We start from the raw sequence: 20009 nt of genomic DNA on the forward strand, positions 1-20009 counted from the left end.
TCATCACGAGGACGAGACACCGCGCGATCAAAGACTTTTCGAGCCCCAGAAAGATTTGTCAAAGGAATCTTCCCTAGAAGATGAGGCCTTCGCCCCAGAAGAAACTCGACTTCTACGAACATCATCTTGAGACTCTCTACGCGGAGGAGATCTCGATAGACCAGAACCAGGAGTCTGATAAGGAAGCCGCGGACGGTCAGACATGGCTGCGAAAAGATTAATCATAAACAAGTCAAAAACAAACTCGAGGACATTACCAACGATCAAAAAAACCACATAAATAGAAATCCACACACGTAACGCAGAAACCCTAAAATTAGCATACGTGATCGAAATTCCATAAAATCCCTACCCTAACAATGGCTTCCTTGATTTAAGACGAAGAACAGGGGAAAATAGCATGCAAGCATTGAAAGAAGTTCTTCATCACAAACAAGGAACAACAGTAACAGAAAATTTACAAATCAACAAAGCGTAAAACCATGGAAACAAAGAAAAGAAAAACTTACCAGTAAAAACAGCAGCAGAAGAACAAACTAAGAAAAAAGAAGAAGAAAGAACAAATCAGAAATAAAGAGGAGGCAAGCGTGATTAATGCTCAGTGGAAAGAATTTAAGGGCTGAAGAATGAAGACTGACAGAGAATTTAAGGGCGGAAGAATGAAGACTGCCAGAGAATTTAAGGGCTGAAGAATGAAGACTGACAGAGAATTTAAGGGCTGAAGAACGAAGAATTAAAATCGAGAGAATGTTTAGGAAGAATGAAATTAATTTTCTTTCTCTCCTTAATATACCCGAAACAAAGAGAAGGAAATTAATGGAGGAATGGGGAAACGTGCCCGTTACATGAGCAGTTAATGCACAAATAAAAGACGTGCCCAAGTATCTAGGAAAAGTTATTAGGAGAGATAGAAGAATATGCAACAACGTTTTCTTCAATGCACCCATTAAACATTCAAGCCCGAAGAAAAGGGGCAAATTGTGTATACATATATCTCACCATCAGACACGTGTATATAGAAAAATACGTGGAAAGCATGCAGGTCAGGACATCAAAATATGATGCACTACGGAACACCAAATAAACCCCAAGGAGTTACTTTATCTCATCCCAAAAGAAGCTAAGATCAACGGTGGAGAGAAAGTTAGCTGACACGAACGTGACAGGGGCAGAAGACACCTGTCTGACACGAGCAGGCATCTCAACCACCTTCATTAAACACTCTGAGCAGTATACGTGTCGATCAACCCGTGGAACGAGCGAGGATGTCTCTGCGTGATCAAGTGGCAAACGCAGACCTCTGCGTGATGGACACAAGACACTAGAAGATAAGGTTCCAACGGCCTTCAGAGATGGGTCCCACACTCTAACCCTATAAATACCCCCTCTCCACCAAGAGGAAGGGGGATCGGAAAAATCAGGAAGGGAAGGAGAGAGAGATTGCAAGTGTAAGTTAATCCTTTAGAAGAGAAAAACATGTAAACCCAAAAGTCATTCGACTACTCTTGTAACCGTGAAGAATATAGTGAAACAACAAACCCCGTGGACGTAGGCCTTAGTGCTGAACCACGTAAACCTCGGTCTTGTTTACATTTCAGCACTTTATATTTGTCTAACCCCATGGATCTTTACTTATACGTTTTGCTTTCTTTGTTTTTACCTGTATCCCGTGCGCAAACGCCTCGCATGGAGTTGTTAGATGAGGCTATGATAAACCCGAAGGTTTTGAGCCAAGGAATCAACACTAGGATATCATCATCACAAATCTCTCTAGATTACGATGATTGGTTGTGAGCATTCGGATGCCCTCGTGATTTGTGTGTTCACAGGGCCAAGGCTGATATTTTAGAGAGCCACATGGCTTCTTCAGTCATCATATGAACAAAAGGTATAACTAACACACGTAATTCTTAATGAATTGATAACGGGATACAGACAAAAAAATATCAAGGCTACTACATGGATTACTAAATTCCATGAAGGTAACATTCACTTCGCCGGTATAGTGATAAAGTTACAGGTGATGATACCAATGACCTGAACTCGAAATCATTACAGAAAATCAAGTAGTAGAACGTCTCCATCCCACAATTTTTCCGAGTAATATAGTAATATACCCTTCTCACCCCCAAAATAAATAAAAAAGATGGTAAGAAATAAATATACACAACAGCAGCCACATAAATATTCATCCAATCGCCTCAATATTGGTCATTTTGATTTAATAAAGGGTGTTAGACTACACGGTGCGGCACTTGACGGCCGAATGATTGCAGCAGTGGTGCACAAAAAGTAACAACTCTTGTCAAGTTCTTGCGCATGAAATTAGGTTCAAGATATATAAATAAATCTAATCCCGGAATCAAAATTAGATAAAAAGAACTAAAACATACCCACTTAAAATTAATATTAAGATATTTAGATACATTGATCACAAGAACACATGAACAATTAACCTAAACATAAAAGGAGAGACAAATTGAAATGGTTTTGTTTGAGCAACATATTTTTAATCAACTCTTTGCAAAACAAACCCTTAAAATATTTGAAAAATAACATTTGGAGCCATACTTGATTGTAACTATATCATGGATTAGTAGCATGTGTCACCCATACATCTCTACTCCTCCAACATTATTAAAGTTAAGGGTGGTAGCATGTAGGGTATGCCTCTATATGATGAAAAATGATATCTAAATAGAGAAATCAAAATAATAATAAGTACACACTTCAATTATTGAAGCAAAGACTAGCTACCTAGCTAGCTCTTCATGTATTTCCCGGCCTTAATAGAGGAGAGATTTGAGTTGTAATTAAATAAAGTACACACTTAAAGCATTCATTGCTTATCAAACTTTTCTTGATACCCATTCTCTCATATATTATAGAGAAATATAGATGAAGTCACAAGTCATTTATCAGAGCTAACTTCTACCATCTCTCCATCTCTATATCTCTCGCACACGCGCTCTCTATAAGTAATCAATCTCTGCATCATTTCAAGTCTTCTTATCTGGAGGATAGATATATAAAGAGAGAGAGACACCTAAAGAGAAGCGATCAGCCATGAAAAACAGCATAAGATGTTGCATATCTTGCATTCTACCATGCGGATCTCTAGACGTAATTCGGGTTATTCATTCAAACGGGCAAGTCGAAGAATTCAGCGAGATAATTCGAGCAGGTGATCTTATGAAGTTGAACCCGAAACATGTAGTAAGAAGATCTGCATTGCCATCTGAAGAAGGTAGTGTTCAAAAGATTATAATCATGTCGCGGGATGCTGAGCTAAAGCGTGGTAAGATTTATTTTCTAGTACCCATGTCGTTATTGCCGCGTAAAGCTCGAGCCAGACCCGCGCCAGACAATAATAATATGAAGATCAATATTGTTAAGAGAGAAGAACAAGGTAGTAGTAGTAGTAGCGGAAAACACCCGAATTTAGCTTGCTCCATGAATTCAAAGTTTCTTATATCCTCTGATCAGTACTTGACTGAGATTTTGTCAGAGAAGAACATTTCCTCAACTCAAAGACATCGAAGAAGTCGACATGATCGAAGCCGCATATGGAGGCCTAATTTGGCAAGCATTTCCGAAACCGCAGATGATCTTTAGGATAAAAATGGTTCAGCTTGATTCTAATAATTGTACGTACTTCAAATTTTGAACAAAAACCAATCTGTTTTTGTTTGGGAAATAAACACAATTCAAGAATTGGTTCAATATATGGATTACTATTTTAGTTTATATTTTTTTTCCGTTCTTGGATTATCTGCAGCAAAAGGATTATCCAGCTTTGTGTATATGTCTCATGGCCGTATGATTTCAGTAACTACCACTAGATTGGTGGTCTTACTGCTCATGGTATTTTGTATCCATGACGGATAACTGTTAAAAATTATTCTTTGGATCGTTTCCTGTTAATTTACGAGAAGGATGAAAAACATAGTTATTTTATGGATATTTAGAAGAACTCTTTTATCTAATGGTACGCACACAACATAAAATGAGTCAATGATTGTAGCAGGGTATTGAAGTTGATGGAAGTTGGATGTAGTGTGGACTCATCCCTACTTTAAGATCGAAGATCTGAGTGAAAGCTACTTTGAACCCACTTCTTCTACTGGATGAAAATGGAATATAATCCATATACATTATCTGCATAGTAGTTTATTTTGAGCGGATGATTGGATGATACCAACAGCAGCATGGATTATTATGCGTGAAAAGGTGATTCCAAATGAAAAATAATAAGTATCATCTTATCATTTAGTCGAAAGAGACCCACTACCACTTCCATCCTCTGGTGCACAGTCTTTGCTTCTTGGATTACATAATCTTCCAGTACTCCATCCCCATCTGCAAATAATTGAAGGAAATAGTTGTTGTAGCTTGTAAGTTTGATGACAACTAATGCCGACTGCCTGACCAAATATCTATCTGGACTTGTTTCTGTGAGATTGTCAGGCTTTTGTAACCGTGATTCTCTCGAGTCATTACTTTACCTAGTTTAATGTAGTCTGGGCAACTTATATAGTATGTCGTCCACTACTATGACACCAGAATTACGAAGACATTTTCATTTTAGTTTTGATCGGTTAATTTCAAATGTTTCTTCACTAAGTAGTTAAGAGACAAATCCCCAGATTTTGTGGTACTATTATTAGGCAACCGAAAGAAATATGGTTCAATTGCTAAAGAAGTGGCGCTTGGTAATTTCTTTATTATATCCAATGATTCAGTCAATTACTAATAACTAGATTTTGTGTCCATGCGCAAACTTGGTTCACCAATTCAATCTACAACTACAAATACAATGCATCACTGTCTTTTTCTTTGATTTGGTAAAGCTCGGCTTCGCCTCGTCCAAGTCCCCATTTGATTTGGTAAAGATCGGCTTCGCCTCGCCCAAGTCCTTTAAATTGATTGGAAGTCGTTACAAACGAACCCTAGCAGAACTTAATAACCCAAACGGGAATGCATCCACGTCATTCTTGTGGACGCTTGGCGATCTTCGTATTCATTAGGAAAAATTAACTTGACCATTCAGTGGCAATATCATTGGAAAAGCAAGTATCCGTTCATATTCTAGATTTATGCTCGTGCTACGCACCGGGCTTCTTTTTCTTTTAACCATATTTTTTATTTAGTGTGATGTGCTTTTGCCCCGCGCATTCGCTTAGGATTTTTGATTTGGTGTGGCTCGGCTTCGCCTCGCCCCGTCGCTTAGATTATTTTTTTGATTTGGTGTGGCTCGACTTTGCCTCGCCCGTGCAGATGCATTGTTTTTGATATGGCATCGCTCGGCTTCGCCTGGCCGCGCCCTATTCTAATGCATTTCTTTTGTTTTTTTTGGTGTCGCGTTATTTCCATGCAGCAAACCTTGAAACTTCTGTGGCTTTGAACATATATACAATTAAGCTGAATATGAAATGGAAAGAAGGTGAGCGACCCAAGTGTTTGCATATAGAATTGTAAGATGACATCAGTAGTTTAGAAATTGGTGAGTTTAATAAGTTGTCATAACTTGGATACCAAAGCAATAAGAATTTGCATAAGAAAACAAAATGTTGCATAAAAAAATCTCAAATTCTACTTAACAAATAAAAGTAAAGGTGTCTTAAGAGCAACCACAGTCATGAAACGGACCAAATACCAAAAGCCAGACTAAAAACCAAAAATTTTTGGTATTTTGGGTGACCCAAGCGCAGTGGGATAACACCAAATTTGGTGAAGCGTAACTTACACTAACGCCCGATGCCAGACGTAACTTATACTCACGTCTGTTGATGAAGCGGATTTTTATTATGCGTTTGAATGAAACAGAGGTATAATGCCCGCTTGATTGAGGCGCAAGTATAACTAACGCCGGATATGGGACGGCGATGGAAAGTGCGTCTACTGGGACGGAGATGAAAAGTGCGTATCACTCGTACGGAGATATAAAGTGCGTATGTTTCGGGCGTTAATGGATTATGCGTATGTTTCGGGCGTTAATGGATTATGCGTCTGGGTGAGACGTTTATAGAAGAAGCGTCTGAGTGGAACGTTTGTAATACCTGCGTCTATGTGGGACGTTTGTAATACGTTCGTGTGAGAGGGACGGTTGTAATACGAGCGTCTGAGTGGGACGTCTGTAATACATGCGTCTGAATCAAGCGTTTGTAATACGTGCGTCTGAGTGAGGCGTGCACGGAAAATCCGTCTGGATATAGACGTGATTATCTTCTTCTCCTCCTCCTTTTACATAAACAGTTTTTACAGAAGAAAAAAAAAAGACGAAAACAGACGAAAACATCTAGGGCAAAACCTAAATCGAATGTGACGGAAATTTGATTGGGTGCGGGGAAACGAGTTCTTGCGAAAGAAACGAGTAATCTTATTCGTTAATTGGGTGCGGGGAAATTTGATTGAAGATTAAAGGTATGATTTGTTTTTGGGTAATTTGTTTTTGGTTGGATTGAAGATTAAAGGTATGATTAATTAGGCTGTTTTTGGGTGGAATGAGTGGATTGCATGTTGATTTCATTAAGCATAACCGTGTTTGTTTGATTTCATTAACCATATAACATGAGGTTACTGTTACTGTTCTTTGTTTGATTATGTTTGATTATGTATAGAATGATTTGAGTGATAGAATATGAATAATTTGTTTGTTTGATTATGTATGAATAATTTTACTGATAGAATACAAAGGGGAGATACAAAATGTTGTTGTTGATCTTCACTGATAGAATAATTTTACTGATAGACTAAGTTCACTGAAATCCATTAAACATGAATTGTTGTTGCTCACAAAGGGGAGATACAAAATGTTAAACAGTTGTATTATAAAGACGGTGTCTAGATTTTTTCTGTAAATTTTTTTGATCTTCTATACTGTAAGTAAATAAAATATAATCTTGGGGTTTATTTACTGTAAATTTTTTGGATTTTCTATACTGTAAATTTTGATCTTCTATAATATAGAATAGAACTTTTTATGGATGCTGTAAACTCAGAAAAAACAATTACTAACTTGTATTTATATCGTGCTCAGATGTTGAGCAGAATAACGTCGAGATTTGCACAAGGAAAAAAGATGAATAATAAGAAACGCAAAGGTAAAGGTCCAATGGAGCCTGAAATAGACCCTAATGTTGGAGATTTGGAAGTTCCAGATACCGGGTTCGATGAAGATAGCGAAGATGAAACAACACCGTCCGTGGTATCCCTAGATAACTACAATTGCCTGGAAGATAGTGACAAACACGCTTCTACAGATATTACATATTCAAGCGATCCAAAATTCAGGTACCAACATCGTGGTTCACTCTTTTCGGTCATTGTTTATTATAAGGAGATAACAAAACATAGTCCAAAAATTAAATACATTATCGACAAGGCAGGATGGGGACGTTTATTAGCCATGGAAATAGGAGAAGCATCACACCCACGTGATTGATTATCTTGTTGAACGTTGGTGGGATACAACGCATACTTTTCACTTCCCTTTTGGTGAAATGGGATTCACGCCGCTTGATTGGGTAGTGTTGACAGGATTGAGTATTGGAATTGGGGATGATGTTCCGTATAACCCAGTCAAGTACAAATTTGATTATGTCCGTGAGCATGTTTTTCCAGAAATAGAAGAACCCTTAGATTATGAAGATCCCCCAATCTCTGGAAAAAAACGCCCCCCGGCACAGTGGATTTCAGATGCAATCACAATTAAATTTTTGACTACGTATTTCAAAGAAGATATCTTGGTTGCAGCTAATTTGGATGACAAACTAGCAGAAAAAGTGGCGAGGGCCTTTTTTATGTATGTTTTGGGAAATTTTTTCTTTTCCAATGCAAAGAACTACATTGATGCGGCTTGGTTAGCTGCTTTTGAGGATCTAAATGCAGTTGATATGTATGACTGGGGTGGTCCTGCTTTTGCAAAATTGTATGTGGCACTCAACGCATCTGGTAGGGGACAGAAGTCATTATCTGGGCCGTTCCAAATATTAGAGGTAAATTATTATTTATTTTTATTTCATTTAAATGTATATTTTTTGGCAGTTGATTTATTTGGTTGGTTATGATGGAGTAGTTTTGGGGATATGAATATCTGGGCATATGTAGACCGTGCGACCCAACTAGTGAAGAAAAATGGCCAAGAACTTCCCGGTGGAAAGCGAAGAAAAAGACTATCGATATTGTTCACTGTAGGAATGCGCTTAATCAGTTGACTGCAGACATCGTGACATGGAGACCGTGGGAATCCGCCATTGGTGTTCTTGACTCTGATGTTGGTCGCAGGGCTGTGGAGCTTTCAAACAAAAGGGTTATATTTACTTGGATTGGCAAGGTCAGTTAGTACTTTGTTTTTATGAACATTATTACTTCAAAGTTATCATTTTATCCTCAGTTGAAGAACTTATTTTCTCTGATTACTGGTAATTTGACAGAATATGTGGTACCTAGGAGAACGATCTTGGAGGCAAAATCATCCTACTTTTGGAATTCCTAGAAATCCACCATTTAAAATTGGCGAGGTCAGTCATGAGAAAGCAAAACTTGTGAAAGAAGCTGGATGGGTAGATGCAAATATGTTTGTGAAAGCTGTTTCATATAATATGTATCTGCGATATTGGCGACATGTAACTAACTTCCATCAATTCGTGACCAAAGTCGATTGGGTAGTTGAATTACACGGGGTTGATGGTGACCGTGTTAAACACCTTATTCAACGACCTGCTCAGCATGTACCTATTCCACCACCACACAACAATTATCATACGTAAGTACATCCCGTCATTATATTAAAATATATGGTAATCTCATTTCTTAATTATTTTTTTTTAAACGACAGCCTGAAGCTTATAATCTAGTTCAAGAACATGCCGATTTTAATCGTGCGTTTCGCGAGTTTGTATTATATGAAACGGAAGACAGGATGATACGTTTAAAGGCAAAAGATGAAGTAATACGAGGCCTTGCAGCTCGTAACAATTACCTGGAGGATCAGATGCAATTCCGTATGCAACAAACGCCGCGTCCCCCTATTGGATTCGGCAGTTTTTCTGAAACTATCCCACCAGCGGTGTGGGCTCCAGTGAGTCAAGCATCAACAATGTCGTCTGTTAACCCCCATCCGAGAATGACGTTTATCCCACCACGGCAAACACCATCGCATACTCCTACTGATGAATAAGTAACTTTTTAGCCTCCACTTTGGATATGTACTTTTTAGCCTCCACTTTGGATATGTACTTTTTAGCCTCCACTTTGGATACTCCTACAAAGTGCGTATGTTATCTCTATATAGGGTTACTTTTTAGCCTCCATTTTCAGACTCCATTTTCATTCTGACATGTTGATTTCTTTTCAGCCTCCGTTTCGGTACTTGTAGTTTAATTAGTGTTATTTCTTTTTAAGCCTTCATTTTCAATCGGTCAGTGTCGCTTCTTTTTAGCTATAGTCTTAGTCTTTGCAGTGTCAATTCTTTTCACTCGCATTTTCAATCTGCAATGCCATAAGTGTCTATCATGTGTCTATAAAACCAATACTACATATCTCGGTGAATACAAACCAACACTGCAAATATTCTTCTTCTTCGAACTCTCCCAATCACTTCTCAAACTATACATTCCAATGGAATACTGTGACAATAACGCTGAATCTTCTTCTTCTTCGGACTCCGAATTTTCTTCTACTTCTTCTTCTGCGATCTCTGATAACAGCTTTTACTCATCAGATGAAGATGCGGTTGCATTGAGCCGAAATAATCTAGCAGTTAGTTTGGGAACTGCCATTACAAGTATGACATGGTCTCATACTCGTATAAAAATACCAAGAAATCGTGAAGCCGGAGATATACTTCTCTGGAATGACTACTTTTCTGACAACCCCACCTACCCAGCTAACATATTTCGTAGGAGATTCAGAATGCGGCGAGAATTGTTCAACCGAATATTGGCAGATGTGGTGTCTAGAAATCCTTATTTTGCTCAAAAAAGAGATGCTTGTGGCATTCTTGGATTATCCCCTCATCAGAAAGTAACTGCAGCAATCCGAATGTTAGCTTATGGATGTGCAGCAGATGCAATAGATGAGTATTTACGCATTGGAGAAACCACCGTTTTAGAAGCAACCCGTCGGTTTTGCAAGACGATTGTGGTATTATATGGGAAAGAATATTTACGCTCACCAACTGCGGGTGATGTTGAACTGTTGCTGAAAGAAAACAAAGACAGGGGATTTCCTGGGATGCTGGGGAGCGTGGATTGTATGCATTGGAAATGGGATAGATGTCCGTCAGCAGAATCAGGAGTATACACCGCGTATAAAGGGAGTGAAAGTATTGTGCTAGAGGCAGTGGTGTCACATGATCTCTGGTTTTGGCATGCGTTTTTTGGTATGCCCGGCTCCTGCAATGATATTAATGTAATGAATCGTTCTTATATTTTTCGAAAACTTATCAACGGGAAAACACCACCGGTGAACTTTGAAGTAAACGGGCATGCATATGATATGGGATATTATCTCGGTGATGGCATTTATCCACAGATTGCTACTATTGTGATGGCCATTAAACAACCAGATACACCGAAAAAATATAAATTTTCATCGATGCAAGAGGGAGCACGGAAAGATGTAGAGCGTGGATTTGGTGTACTGCAACAACAATTTGCCATTGTCAAACAACCTGCACGAATGTGGAACCCGGATGTGCTTGCCTATATAATGAAAACGGTTATTATTTACATAATATGATAGTGGAGGATGAGCGTCTTCCCGGTGATTGGCCACATGAATATGACTCACGTAGCAGGTCGGCACCGGTGAATATATCGAGGGTAGGTACTGAGGAACTTTCCAGAATGAGAGCTGCACATCGGCGTCATGCTATACACAATAAAGAAACACATTTTCGCTTGCGTCAAGATTTAATCGAACACATATGGTCAAATTTTGGAGATAATTATTAAGTTGGGATGGAAATATGTTGTATCGTATTTCTTCATCGGAAAATATGTTGTAACGTTGCTTACTAATGTACTATTTATCATATAAAAATTAAAATTCACTAAAATTGACTAAAACTCACTAATTTTTTTATTAATGATAAATATTAAGGTTCAACTAATTCGGTCATGCTTTAAGATTGGTTTCTTTTGCGTTGTAGTATTTCCATCTTTCGAAGTTCGAAGTACTCTCTTGTTACAGTGTCCAATGTAGAGACATCCTTCAACATTATGGCCAAGTCATCGTCCGCTTCTTTCTTTAAATCGAGTTTTTCTTGCCTAGCTTGTTTCGCCGCAAACTTTGCCGCAGACTTAGCTTGTATCGCCGCAAACTTTGCCGCAGACTTAGCTTGTATTGCTTCAAACTCAGCTTGTCTCTGTCCCATCTTCATTAGTGATTGTGCTTTGTAATGTTCATTGAAACTTTGCTGCTCCTTAATTATATCCTCTAGCATTTCCTCCTGGGCATTGGATTTTGCTCTCCCTGTTTTCTTTAGTTGTTTCGATGCTTTCTTCCCCAACTGACGCTTACGTGTGTTCTCTATATCTCCAATATCTAGATCATCACTGGACTCGCCTGGAATTGTTTCCTCAATATCAGCGTTTTCCTCACCACTCTGAGAATCTTCCATTTCTTGGCCTGAATCAAACACAAACGTCGACCGTCCTGAATATTTGATACTATCTTTTAGAATTTCGTAGCACTCTTCGTGCTTAAATTTTTTGTTACCATTACTTTCTTTGAATCGCTTTCTTATCTCTTCAACCTGTTATTATTTTCAATACTCATCAGTTCCAATTACATGTATATAATTATTAAGGGTGCAAAAATTGACGATTACTTACCCTCGAGACTTCATTCCATCCGCTATGATATTCACCATCAACTTCCAACACTTTTGCAGAATAAAGTGAAACCTGTCTACTGATTCCCTGAAATCGACTCTGGATAGAAGTCCAAGTACGTTTTGGTTTACAAGGCAGGGCTTCTTCCAACTTATCTTTGATCCGACTCCATAATACTCTTTCTGGTTGATCGGTTCCGGTAGCAGAATCTTGAGATATGGCTAAATGGATTCTACATATCATTGTATCTTCTTCTGTTGTAAAATTGGGACCTCGTGGTGCCATATTTCTATATTTCTTGAAATAGAAATTATAAATGATAAGATTATGCAGAAATAAGTTTGTCAAATGCTATATATAGATATACGAAAGAGCCGTTGCAATCTATCAAACGGTCGGAAAATCAGAAAACCAAAATCAGAATTCCAAAATATAACCGTTGGCGCACGTAATACATGCGCCTGGTAACGGACGCTCGTAATACATGCGCTCCGAACAAACGCTCATAATACGAGCGTCCGTCCCAGACGCTCGTAAAACATGCGCCCACTCCAGACGGTCCTAATATATGCGCCCATCCCAGACGCTTCTAAAACATGCGCCCACTCCATACGGTCGTAATATATGCGCCTCACTCATACGCCCATAAAACATGCGTCTCACTCATACGCCCATAAAACATGCGTCTCACACAGACGTTAATAATACGTCCGTCTCCCGCATACGGTCATAATACATGCGCCCGGAGCAGGCGCTTTTAGTAACTGCGTCCAAACCAGGCGTTTTTAATAACTGCGTCTGCTATGGGGCGTAGGTTTTATCTACGTATGGCCCGGCGGTGTTTATAATAACGCCTAACTCAAACGCTCTATATACATCCGCCCCATTATCATACGTTATTTATAAGTACGCCCGATGTGGAGCGTCCACTATACTTCCGTCTGAAATCATACGCCCACTATACTTCCGTCCCACTATAATCATTTTAGTCTCGGTTGGCGACCACATTTGGTCGCAAACCCTAATTAACTGGACTAAATATGGTTTTAGTCAGTACCACTGCGGCTGAATTTGGGACCAAATTTGGGTATAGTCCCCAAATTTGGTCATGACTGTGGTTGCTCTAAGAATACTAAATGTTCAAGAAGGAAATCTAAAATGCTAAGCCACCATTTTCCCATCATGTGTTTGGTAATGCTTTTTCTGCAGCTTCTATTTCTGCAAATGCCATCATATCATCCAAGTTTTCATCACCATATTGGCCGCAAGTTGCATCATGATGCTCATTAGTCTTTGATGCTCATTAACCAACATTCTTTACTGAAGTATAGTATTAGTTTATTACCATCCCGTGTTAGGAGTTCAGCTGCTTATATCCACCATTACCCCCCACTTCTTTGTTTATCAATATTTTTTGCTTCTGTGCAGATACTAATACACTCCAAGTTACACATTGATTAGAGATAATGATCTTTGAAAATCATAACAAAATAAAACAGAAGTGTGCCTGGATTAAGATGAAGATAGTTACAACAACGCCAATTATGAACCTACTACTAATTATCCCGACCTCTGTAATTTGTGAGAAACCAAAAACCCATAAATAAACTGAATTTGTGATACATCTGTAACTGCATATTAAAATTATTTTATTCATGGAGCTTCGGGCAGAAGAATACAAAGTGACTAATCCATGAAAAAAAAGAATAAAACAGTGTCAATACAACAAACATGAGCCACACCACTGAGTTCTCTTGCCTTATCCAGAAATTATACCAATTTTTTCCATGTTACAATCCTGCAAAACAAACAGATGGATATCAGACAACAAAACAGAGACTAAAAAAAAGTGTTCGTCATATTTGCTTCATAGGATTTTTTGATAGAACATAAATATGTTTCTACTAATTACAAAATAAATTTGAAACAGATGCATATCAAACAGTAAAACATAGACTAAAAAAAAGTGCATGAACATAAATCCCAGTGTCATATTTTCTTATAGGATTTTTTTGATAGAACATAAATCTGTTTCTACTAATTACAAATTAAATTTGATTTTGATTAACCTAAATCTGATTGCAATCAAAAAAACAGTGTAGGAAACTAAATCCCAGTGCAAAATCCAACTGAATAACGGCTCCAAATCATGAACCCAAAAGAAAAACCCTAACTATATACATAATTCAGATAAGAAGAAAAATCCAATCATTGGGTAACACCACGTAACATGCATGATTATGAACTCAATAAAATAATATCAAAATTGTCATCAGAAAATAGCCATCCATGTTAGTAAGTTTACTAACATGGAGCAAGCAACGTACATAAAAAATTCACTGTCGTTGTAAGTCCAAAACCTCCTTATCCAATTATTTTTGATGTATCTTTGTAGCTTTTAAAATCTCACCTATACTAAATGTTTTAGCTGTCCCATATATGTTCCGATGCTAGAGCAAGATGTAGAGCTTAAACCACCTCATGATATCATGTCTTTGTGCATACCTGCTGCATTAAAATTTCAATAGCATTCTGGACACTTCGATATCCAGTTGAACTGAAAATACCACCTGCGTACGATTTTACCCATTGATATACTAAATGTTTTAGCTGTCCCATAAATGTTCTGATGCTAGAGCAAGATGTAGAGCTTAACCCACCTCATGATATCATGGCTTTGTCCATACTTTCTGCATTAAAATTTCAATTTAGTGTTGGACACTTCGATATCCAATTGAACTGAAAATACCATCTGCGTACGATACTCATTGATATACTTCCATAACATTATTGCTTATAACTACCGTATACCGGAAGTTGGTTAGAAAATAATTGGTAGCCATCAAAAAACCAAATATCAACTTATTAAAATGGCTGCGGGTTAGGTAGTCAGAAACTACCTTTATGAACGTTGGTAGTTTTTCCATGAAAATGAAGACGAAAAACTGGCAATTTAATACCTCTTGCGAAATTATTACCTGACGGTTTCAATGGTGGTGAGGCCGAAATGTCTCCCTTCTTTCTTGATAATAGCCAAGAAAATCCCATATACATAATTCAATGGCTACCACAGAGGATAATGATACAAATCATGTTACCGCCAATCCCTCATTTCTTTCTCATTTGAAATTTTGAATAGTAACTGCGAGAGGATGCATTGTCCTAGTGTGATTTCCATGAACAGAATTTAACCCTCCATTTAGCATGGAGGGAGCCGAAGGTGGTGAGGGAGGGAGAACTAAAAGAGATTAAGAAGTTAACAGAAATACTTACGTCCAGCACATCAGATGGCAAAGAAGAAAGAAAACATAAGCAAACGATGTAGGAGGCAACAAAACGTATATAAAGAAAATCATGATATATAAAGAAAAGAAAAATCGAAAGTTTATATTACCTGTGAGTTGTTATCACCGGTACTGAAAATTACATCATAATTAATCAAACAATTACCTAAAATCAAAATAAAAAACCTAAAAAGCAAATAAGAAACCCTTAATAATCAAAATACTGCATTTTAGATCAAAGAACGGGAATTGGAAATTAAATTAATGGGTTAGCTTCTAAATTGAATTTGAGATGGGTTTTGTGTATGAAAAGTAAAACTGAAATTGAATTAAGTGGTGATGCGATGGGGTTGAGTCTGTTGCTGCCAGGGGTGTGTGCTCGTGTATGAAGAAATGAAATTGGTGGTGACATGAAAACCTGGACCTGATGCCTGCAGGTGCCCTATTGAGTTGAGTTATTGTTTTTGTTGATGCTTGAATTGCAGAAGAACAATGAGTGGAAATTGGGGTTTGCCGCTGTTGAATTGTGCTGGTGATGGTTGAAGATAAAATATAGGGAGAGATTGGAGTTTAATGGTGAGGTTAAGCTGCAAGTTAGCTGAAGAGATGTTGACGATTGAACTATAGCAGAAAACTATGAATAAAAGTGATGAATTAGATGTATGATTAGGTTTTTACAAGGACTAGTCGACCATAAATCGGCCTGGAAATGTCGGAGAAACAGAGGAGACTATGTCGTATTTTTACTCCGACGAGCAATTCATTACCGGCGATCAACTGATTTAGGTGAGCCAATATCAAGTCACGCAAACAGGGTTTTTGTAAAAATGCCTAAATCACTGGCTTTTCTTAAATGGTATAAAAGACGCTGCCTAGGAATGACAAATTCAATTTTCATTTTGTAAGTGTTTTCTTTGTTGTAGTGGCTGCATAATCTATTATACATCTAAAAAATTTGTTGAATAATTTGTTATACAGCTGTGAAAATGGATGCATAAGCTGTTATGCATCTACAAAAGTTAATGCATAACTTGTTATGCAGTCCAGAAAACGGTTGCATAACACGTTATGCATCAACTTTTTTGTCACTATTAAAACCAACAAAAACAAACACCGGATAACTTGTCATGCACCTACAATAATATCTGCATAACATGTTATGCAATCGCGAAAATGGGTGCATAACATGTTATGCATCCCAAAATATGGTTGCATAATGCATTATGCATCGAGAAAATTGTTGCACAATATTTTATGCATCGAGAAAATAGATGCATAATGCATTATGCATCAATTTTTTATGTACGCACTAATACAATGGCTACATAACTTGTTATAGATGCATAACTTTGTTATGCAGATGCATAATATGTTATTCAGTGGAGAAAATGGTTGCATAATTCGTTATGCGTCTGCAGAATGTGTTATGCATCTTTTTTGGTGGCTGCATAATGGTTATGTATCAAATTTTCGAAAATTTTGCATAAAATGATGATGACCTCCGATTTTTTCGTGAAAAACAAAAATTTAATATTGTTGTTTGTACTCGTTGTGTAGCTCTCTTAGAAAGATTTCCAACGATATAAAATTTGTAAAATTCCAAGGCGCGGATTTTTAGATATGTTATATCCAAGTTGCGTTTCCAATTATACCCCTGAAAAATTAGGTTGCATAACGAGTTATGCCTGAAAAAATAGTAGCATAACGAGTTATGTATTGATTCTTAATAATTTCGGATAATTTTGGGTGTCACGGTATCTAAAATTAATTGTGGGCCTGACAATAAGAATATTATTTTTTTGGGCCTGCGCCTAATTTCCCCTTTTCCTTATTGTTAGGCCCAACATATTTTTCAGCTACTTTGATACCCATAAATTATTCAAAAATATGAAAAGAGAGTAACAAGACAAAAGTACCCTTAATATTTCTACTTATAAAACAAAGAAATCTCGGATTTTCTATCTTCTCAATAAACTGTTCGCATAACTCGTTATGCGTCCTATTTTTCCAGGGGTATAATTGGTATGCAAACTTGAATATAATACATTTAAAAAACCGTGCCTTGGAATTTTACAAATTTTATCTCGTTGGAAAGCTTTTGAAGAGCTCTACAAAACGAGTACAAACAACAATATCAAACTTGAATTTTTTACGAAAAAATCGGAGGTGATTATCATTTTAGGGAGAAATTCGAAAACTGGATACATTACCATTATACAACCACCATAAAGGATGCATAACACATTATGCAAACACCACAAATGATGCATAACAAACTATGCAACCATATTTTGGTTTATGCATCCACTAGTTAGGTTATGCAACCACTAAAATGATATATATGCCTAAAAAATAACATTCTAACAAAAAAATGGCGACACATCATGCAGTCACAACAAAAGACGCATAACACATTGTGCAATCATATTTTGGCTCATGCATCCACTAATTTGATTATGCACCACTAAAAACATGTATAAATCCAAAAATTAACATTTCTACAAAAAAGAAGTGAATAACAAATTATGCGGTCATTTTCTCGATTGCGTAATAGGTTATGCAGTAATTTTTATAGCTGCATAGTGATAGATTATGCAACTATTTTTCTTTTGTTGATGTAAGTGAATTATGCAGCAATCTTTTTTGACGCATAATAGCTTATGCATATATTTTCTCTAGTGCACAACAAGTAATACATCCATTGTTATTGCTGAATAACATATTATGCAGTCATTCTCCTATTTCAACGCTAACAAAAAAGTGGTTGCATAACATTATGTAACCATTTTTCGAAAGAATAATAGGTTATGCAAGCACTTTCGCATATGCATAACAAATTATGCAGTCATTTTTAGGTTGACTTCAGTGTTAGCAAAAGAAATATGGCTACATATATGCAATCATTTTTATCGATTGCATAACAGGTTATGTAGACATCTTTGTAGTTGCATAACAGATTATGCGACAATTTTGTAGCAGCCACTACAAAAATAAATTAAACTTACAAAATCCAAAAATTAAAAATAAATAAAAAATGATAGGTTTTTACTTGATAAAGAAAAGAATGTAAGTCGGTCTCCTACCACTGCCGCATTTTCACTGCGATTTGAAATGCCAAAATCATCTACATTTTGAGTTGTATCATCTAATAAAAGTTGTCGTCTGTCGGTAACTAAATCTGTAGGAGTACCCAAAGTAACGCCACATATAGTAGGTATATATATTGAACTCTCCTTCTTACTTCTTAGCTATAAAGTCGTCACCAAAGCAATTACTTTACCAAATCAAAATACCAAGTTCATAATACAAATTATCAATTATTCCTAAAAAAAAAAAACTCTTGTGCTATGGGTCTATTTGTCAGAGAAGAAGAAATCTACTACTGCCTTGCAATCCCTCGAATAGCTTTCAAGCAAGGTGCAACCTATGTTTTCTGCTTCGACATTACTCCTCCATAGGTACATTCTAAGTACCCACCGATCCCTGGAAACACAACCAATTCCTTTGAAGACTATGACACACAATCCCCATACTCATTTAGAAACATCAAAGCGAAAACAAATTATCTCATATTCAATCCCAAGGCACATTTGTCATTCGCTCAGTAAACTATGATATCAGTAATATGGTTTCTGCTAGGAAGATCTCTTCTCATGTACTGTTATTATAGGATTCTTTCTGGTCAGTCTTCTCTGTTTGTTTCTTATGTCTTCTTTTTAGTACAAGAGATCAAAAAATGTTAATTTTTCCTTACAAACATACGAATCAGTTGCTCCGTTGAAGTTAATCCAAGATTTCTCTCTTCCTGTTCCTCTCTCTGTTTGTGTTTGTGAGCAAGAGGGTATAATAGCCATTAAAGGAAAAAATAAATCACGATCAAATGTAATTTCAGAAAAAATGGGCTTGGTATATGGGTGCGCGCGTGTGTTTTTCCTACAATGGGTTTCATGGTGAATTTTTTTTGGAAAAATGGTCTAGTAGTAGTTCTCACTTTGAGTAATAGCGTACAATAATAAAGCCCATGTAAATTTAATTGTAAATATTTTCAAATTCGGATTAATTTGGATTGTTAAATAAAGATCGTCAACAGCTCAATATAACTTAACAGACAATAAACTCAAGCTAGATAAATAACCCTTAAGAGGTCAATAGTTCTTATTTATAGGATCACGGGTAAAAACTCATCATTGTTTGGTGTTATATAGGAGCTAAGTTACATACCTTGTAACGCCTCATGTTTTTAGCATGGCGCATGCGCCAAGATGCGTCATGGCATGAGATGAAGCTTCATATCAAGCACCGTTGCATGTTAAGAGAAACATTGGCCTAGAGTCAATATGGCGCCAAGTAAGGCGCATTTTCACAACAAGAGGGTACAAGTTGCCAGTTGTATTGGACAAGAGACAATCTCGCACCAAAGGTGCTTCAGTCAAGTTGGGTGGACGGCCTAGTGTTAGAGCATTGCTCGGTCGAACTCGCATGCGTTTCTATCTCAAGCATGTTTGTCAATGTTAGTTATCAAAAATATATGTCTTGATTTTTAGTTTACTTATGACTAAGTCTTGGTATATGATAGTTAGGTATAGTTGAGCTCCAGACTCCATGGCGATTCTCTTACGAAGACGAAGAACTACTCAAGGTACCAGTGGATCTTCATCCGAACAAAAGGTATGTGGAGACTTGAACTCATCTTTCACTCAAAAGTCTATCTACTCTATCTCCTACTGTTGAGACAAAAGTCGTATAAGTATGATAGTTTTCATACATACACATTTGCTATTTCGAGCCGAGTTTACTCGCCTATATTTTTCTCGAAATATGTGTTGGTAAGTTTTTTCTTTAACCATTTTCATCTTTACCCGTGACGAAAGTCATGATGACGTTT

The 20009-nt window shown here is 37.1% G+C and overlaps 3 protein-coding genes across 3 annotated transcripts; 2 read left to right on the forward strand and 1 right to left on the reverse strand.

Annotated features, from left to right (window-relative positions):
• Nucleotides 1-3066: 3066 nt before the first annotated feature.
• Nucleotides 3067-3615, forward strand: LOC113294533. Its single transcript, XM_026542926.1, has one exon. It carries the CDS (start codon nucleotides 3067-3069, stop codon nucleotides 3613-3615), a length of 549 nt encoding a protein of 182 aa, XP_026398711.1.
• A 3835-nt stretch (nucleotides 3616-7450) lies between these two features.
• Nucleotides 7451-10743, forward strand: LOC113294534. The gene is made up of 5 exons (XM_026542927.1): nucleotides 7451-7997; nucleotides 8078-8335; nucleotides 8436-8767; nucleotides 9711-10146; nucleotides 10537-10743. The coding sequence occupies exons 1-5, from the start codon at nucleotides 7503-7505 to the stop codon at nucleotides 10741-10743; spliced, it is 1728 nt and encodes a 575-aa protein (XP_026398712.1). The 5' UTR covers nucleotides 7451-7502.
• A 258-nt stretch (nucleotides 10744-11001) lies between these two features.
• Nucleotides 11002-12922, reverse strand: LOC113292617. The gene is made up of 3 exons (XM_026541497.1): nucleotides 12898-12922; nucleotides 11841-12137; nucleotides 11002-11761 (listed from the first exon to the last, which is right to left on the reverse strand). Exons 2-3 carry the CDS (start codon nucleotides 12123-12125, stop codon nucleotides 11129-11131), a joined length of 918 nt encoding a protein of 305 aa, XP_026397282.1. The 5' UTR covers nucleotides 12126-12137; nucleotides 12898-12922; the 3' UTR covers nucleotides 11002-11128.
• Between the last annotated feature and the right edge of the window lie 7087 nt (nucleotides 12923-20009).

This window comes from Papaver somniferum, chromosome 7, assembly GCF_003573695.1.
Source record: "Papaver somniferum cultivar HN1 chromosome 7, ASM357369v1, whole genome shotgun sequence".
NCBI lineage: Eukaryota > Viridiplantae > Streptophyta > Magnoliopsida > Ranunculales > Papaveraceae > Papaver > Papaver somniferum.

What these genes read in the sequence shown, in the direction of transcription:
- LOC113294534 (XM_026542927.1), top strand. Translation starts at nt 7,503, where the DNA reads ATGGGATTCACGCCGCTTGATTGGGTAGTGTTGACAGGATTGAGTATT. An exon ending in TATTTACTTGGATTGGCAAG is followed by an intron (nt 8,336 to 8,435) that starts GTCAGTTAGTAC and finishes GTAATTTGACAG; the next exon opens with AATATGTGGTACCTAGGAGA. An exon ending in CCACACAACAATTATCATAC is followed by an intron (nt 8,768 to 9,710) that starts GTAAGTACATCC and finishes CTCTGATAACAG; the next exon opens with CTTTTACTCATCAGATGAAG.
- LOC113294533 (XM_026542926.1), top strand. Translation starts at nt 3,067, where the DNA reads ATGAAAAACAGCATAAGATGTTGCATATCTTGCATTCTACCATGCGGA.
- LOC113292617 (XM_026541497.1), bottom strand. Translation starts at nt 12,125, where the DNA reads ATGGCACCACGAGGTCCCAATTTTACAACAGAAGAAGATACAATGATA. An exon ending in GATGGAATGAAGTCTCGAGG is followed by an intron (nt 11,762 to 11,840) that starts GTAAGTAATCGT and finishes AAATAATAACAG; the next exon opens with GTTGAAGAGATAAGAAAGCG.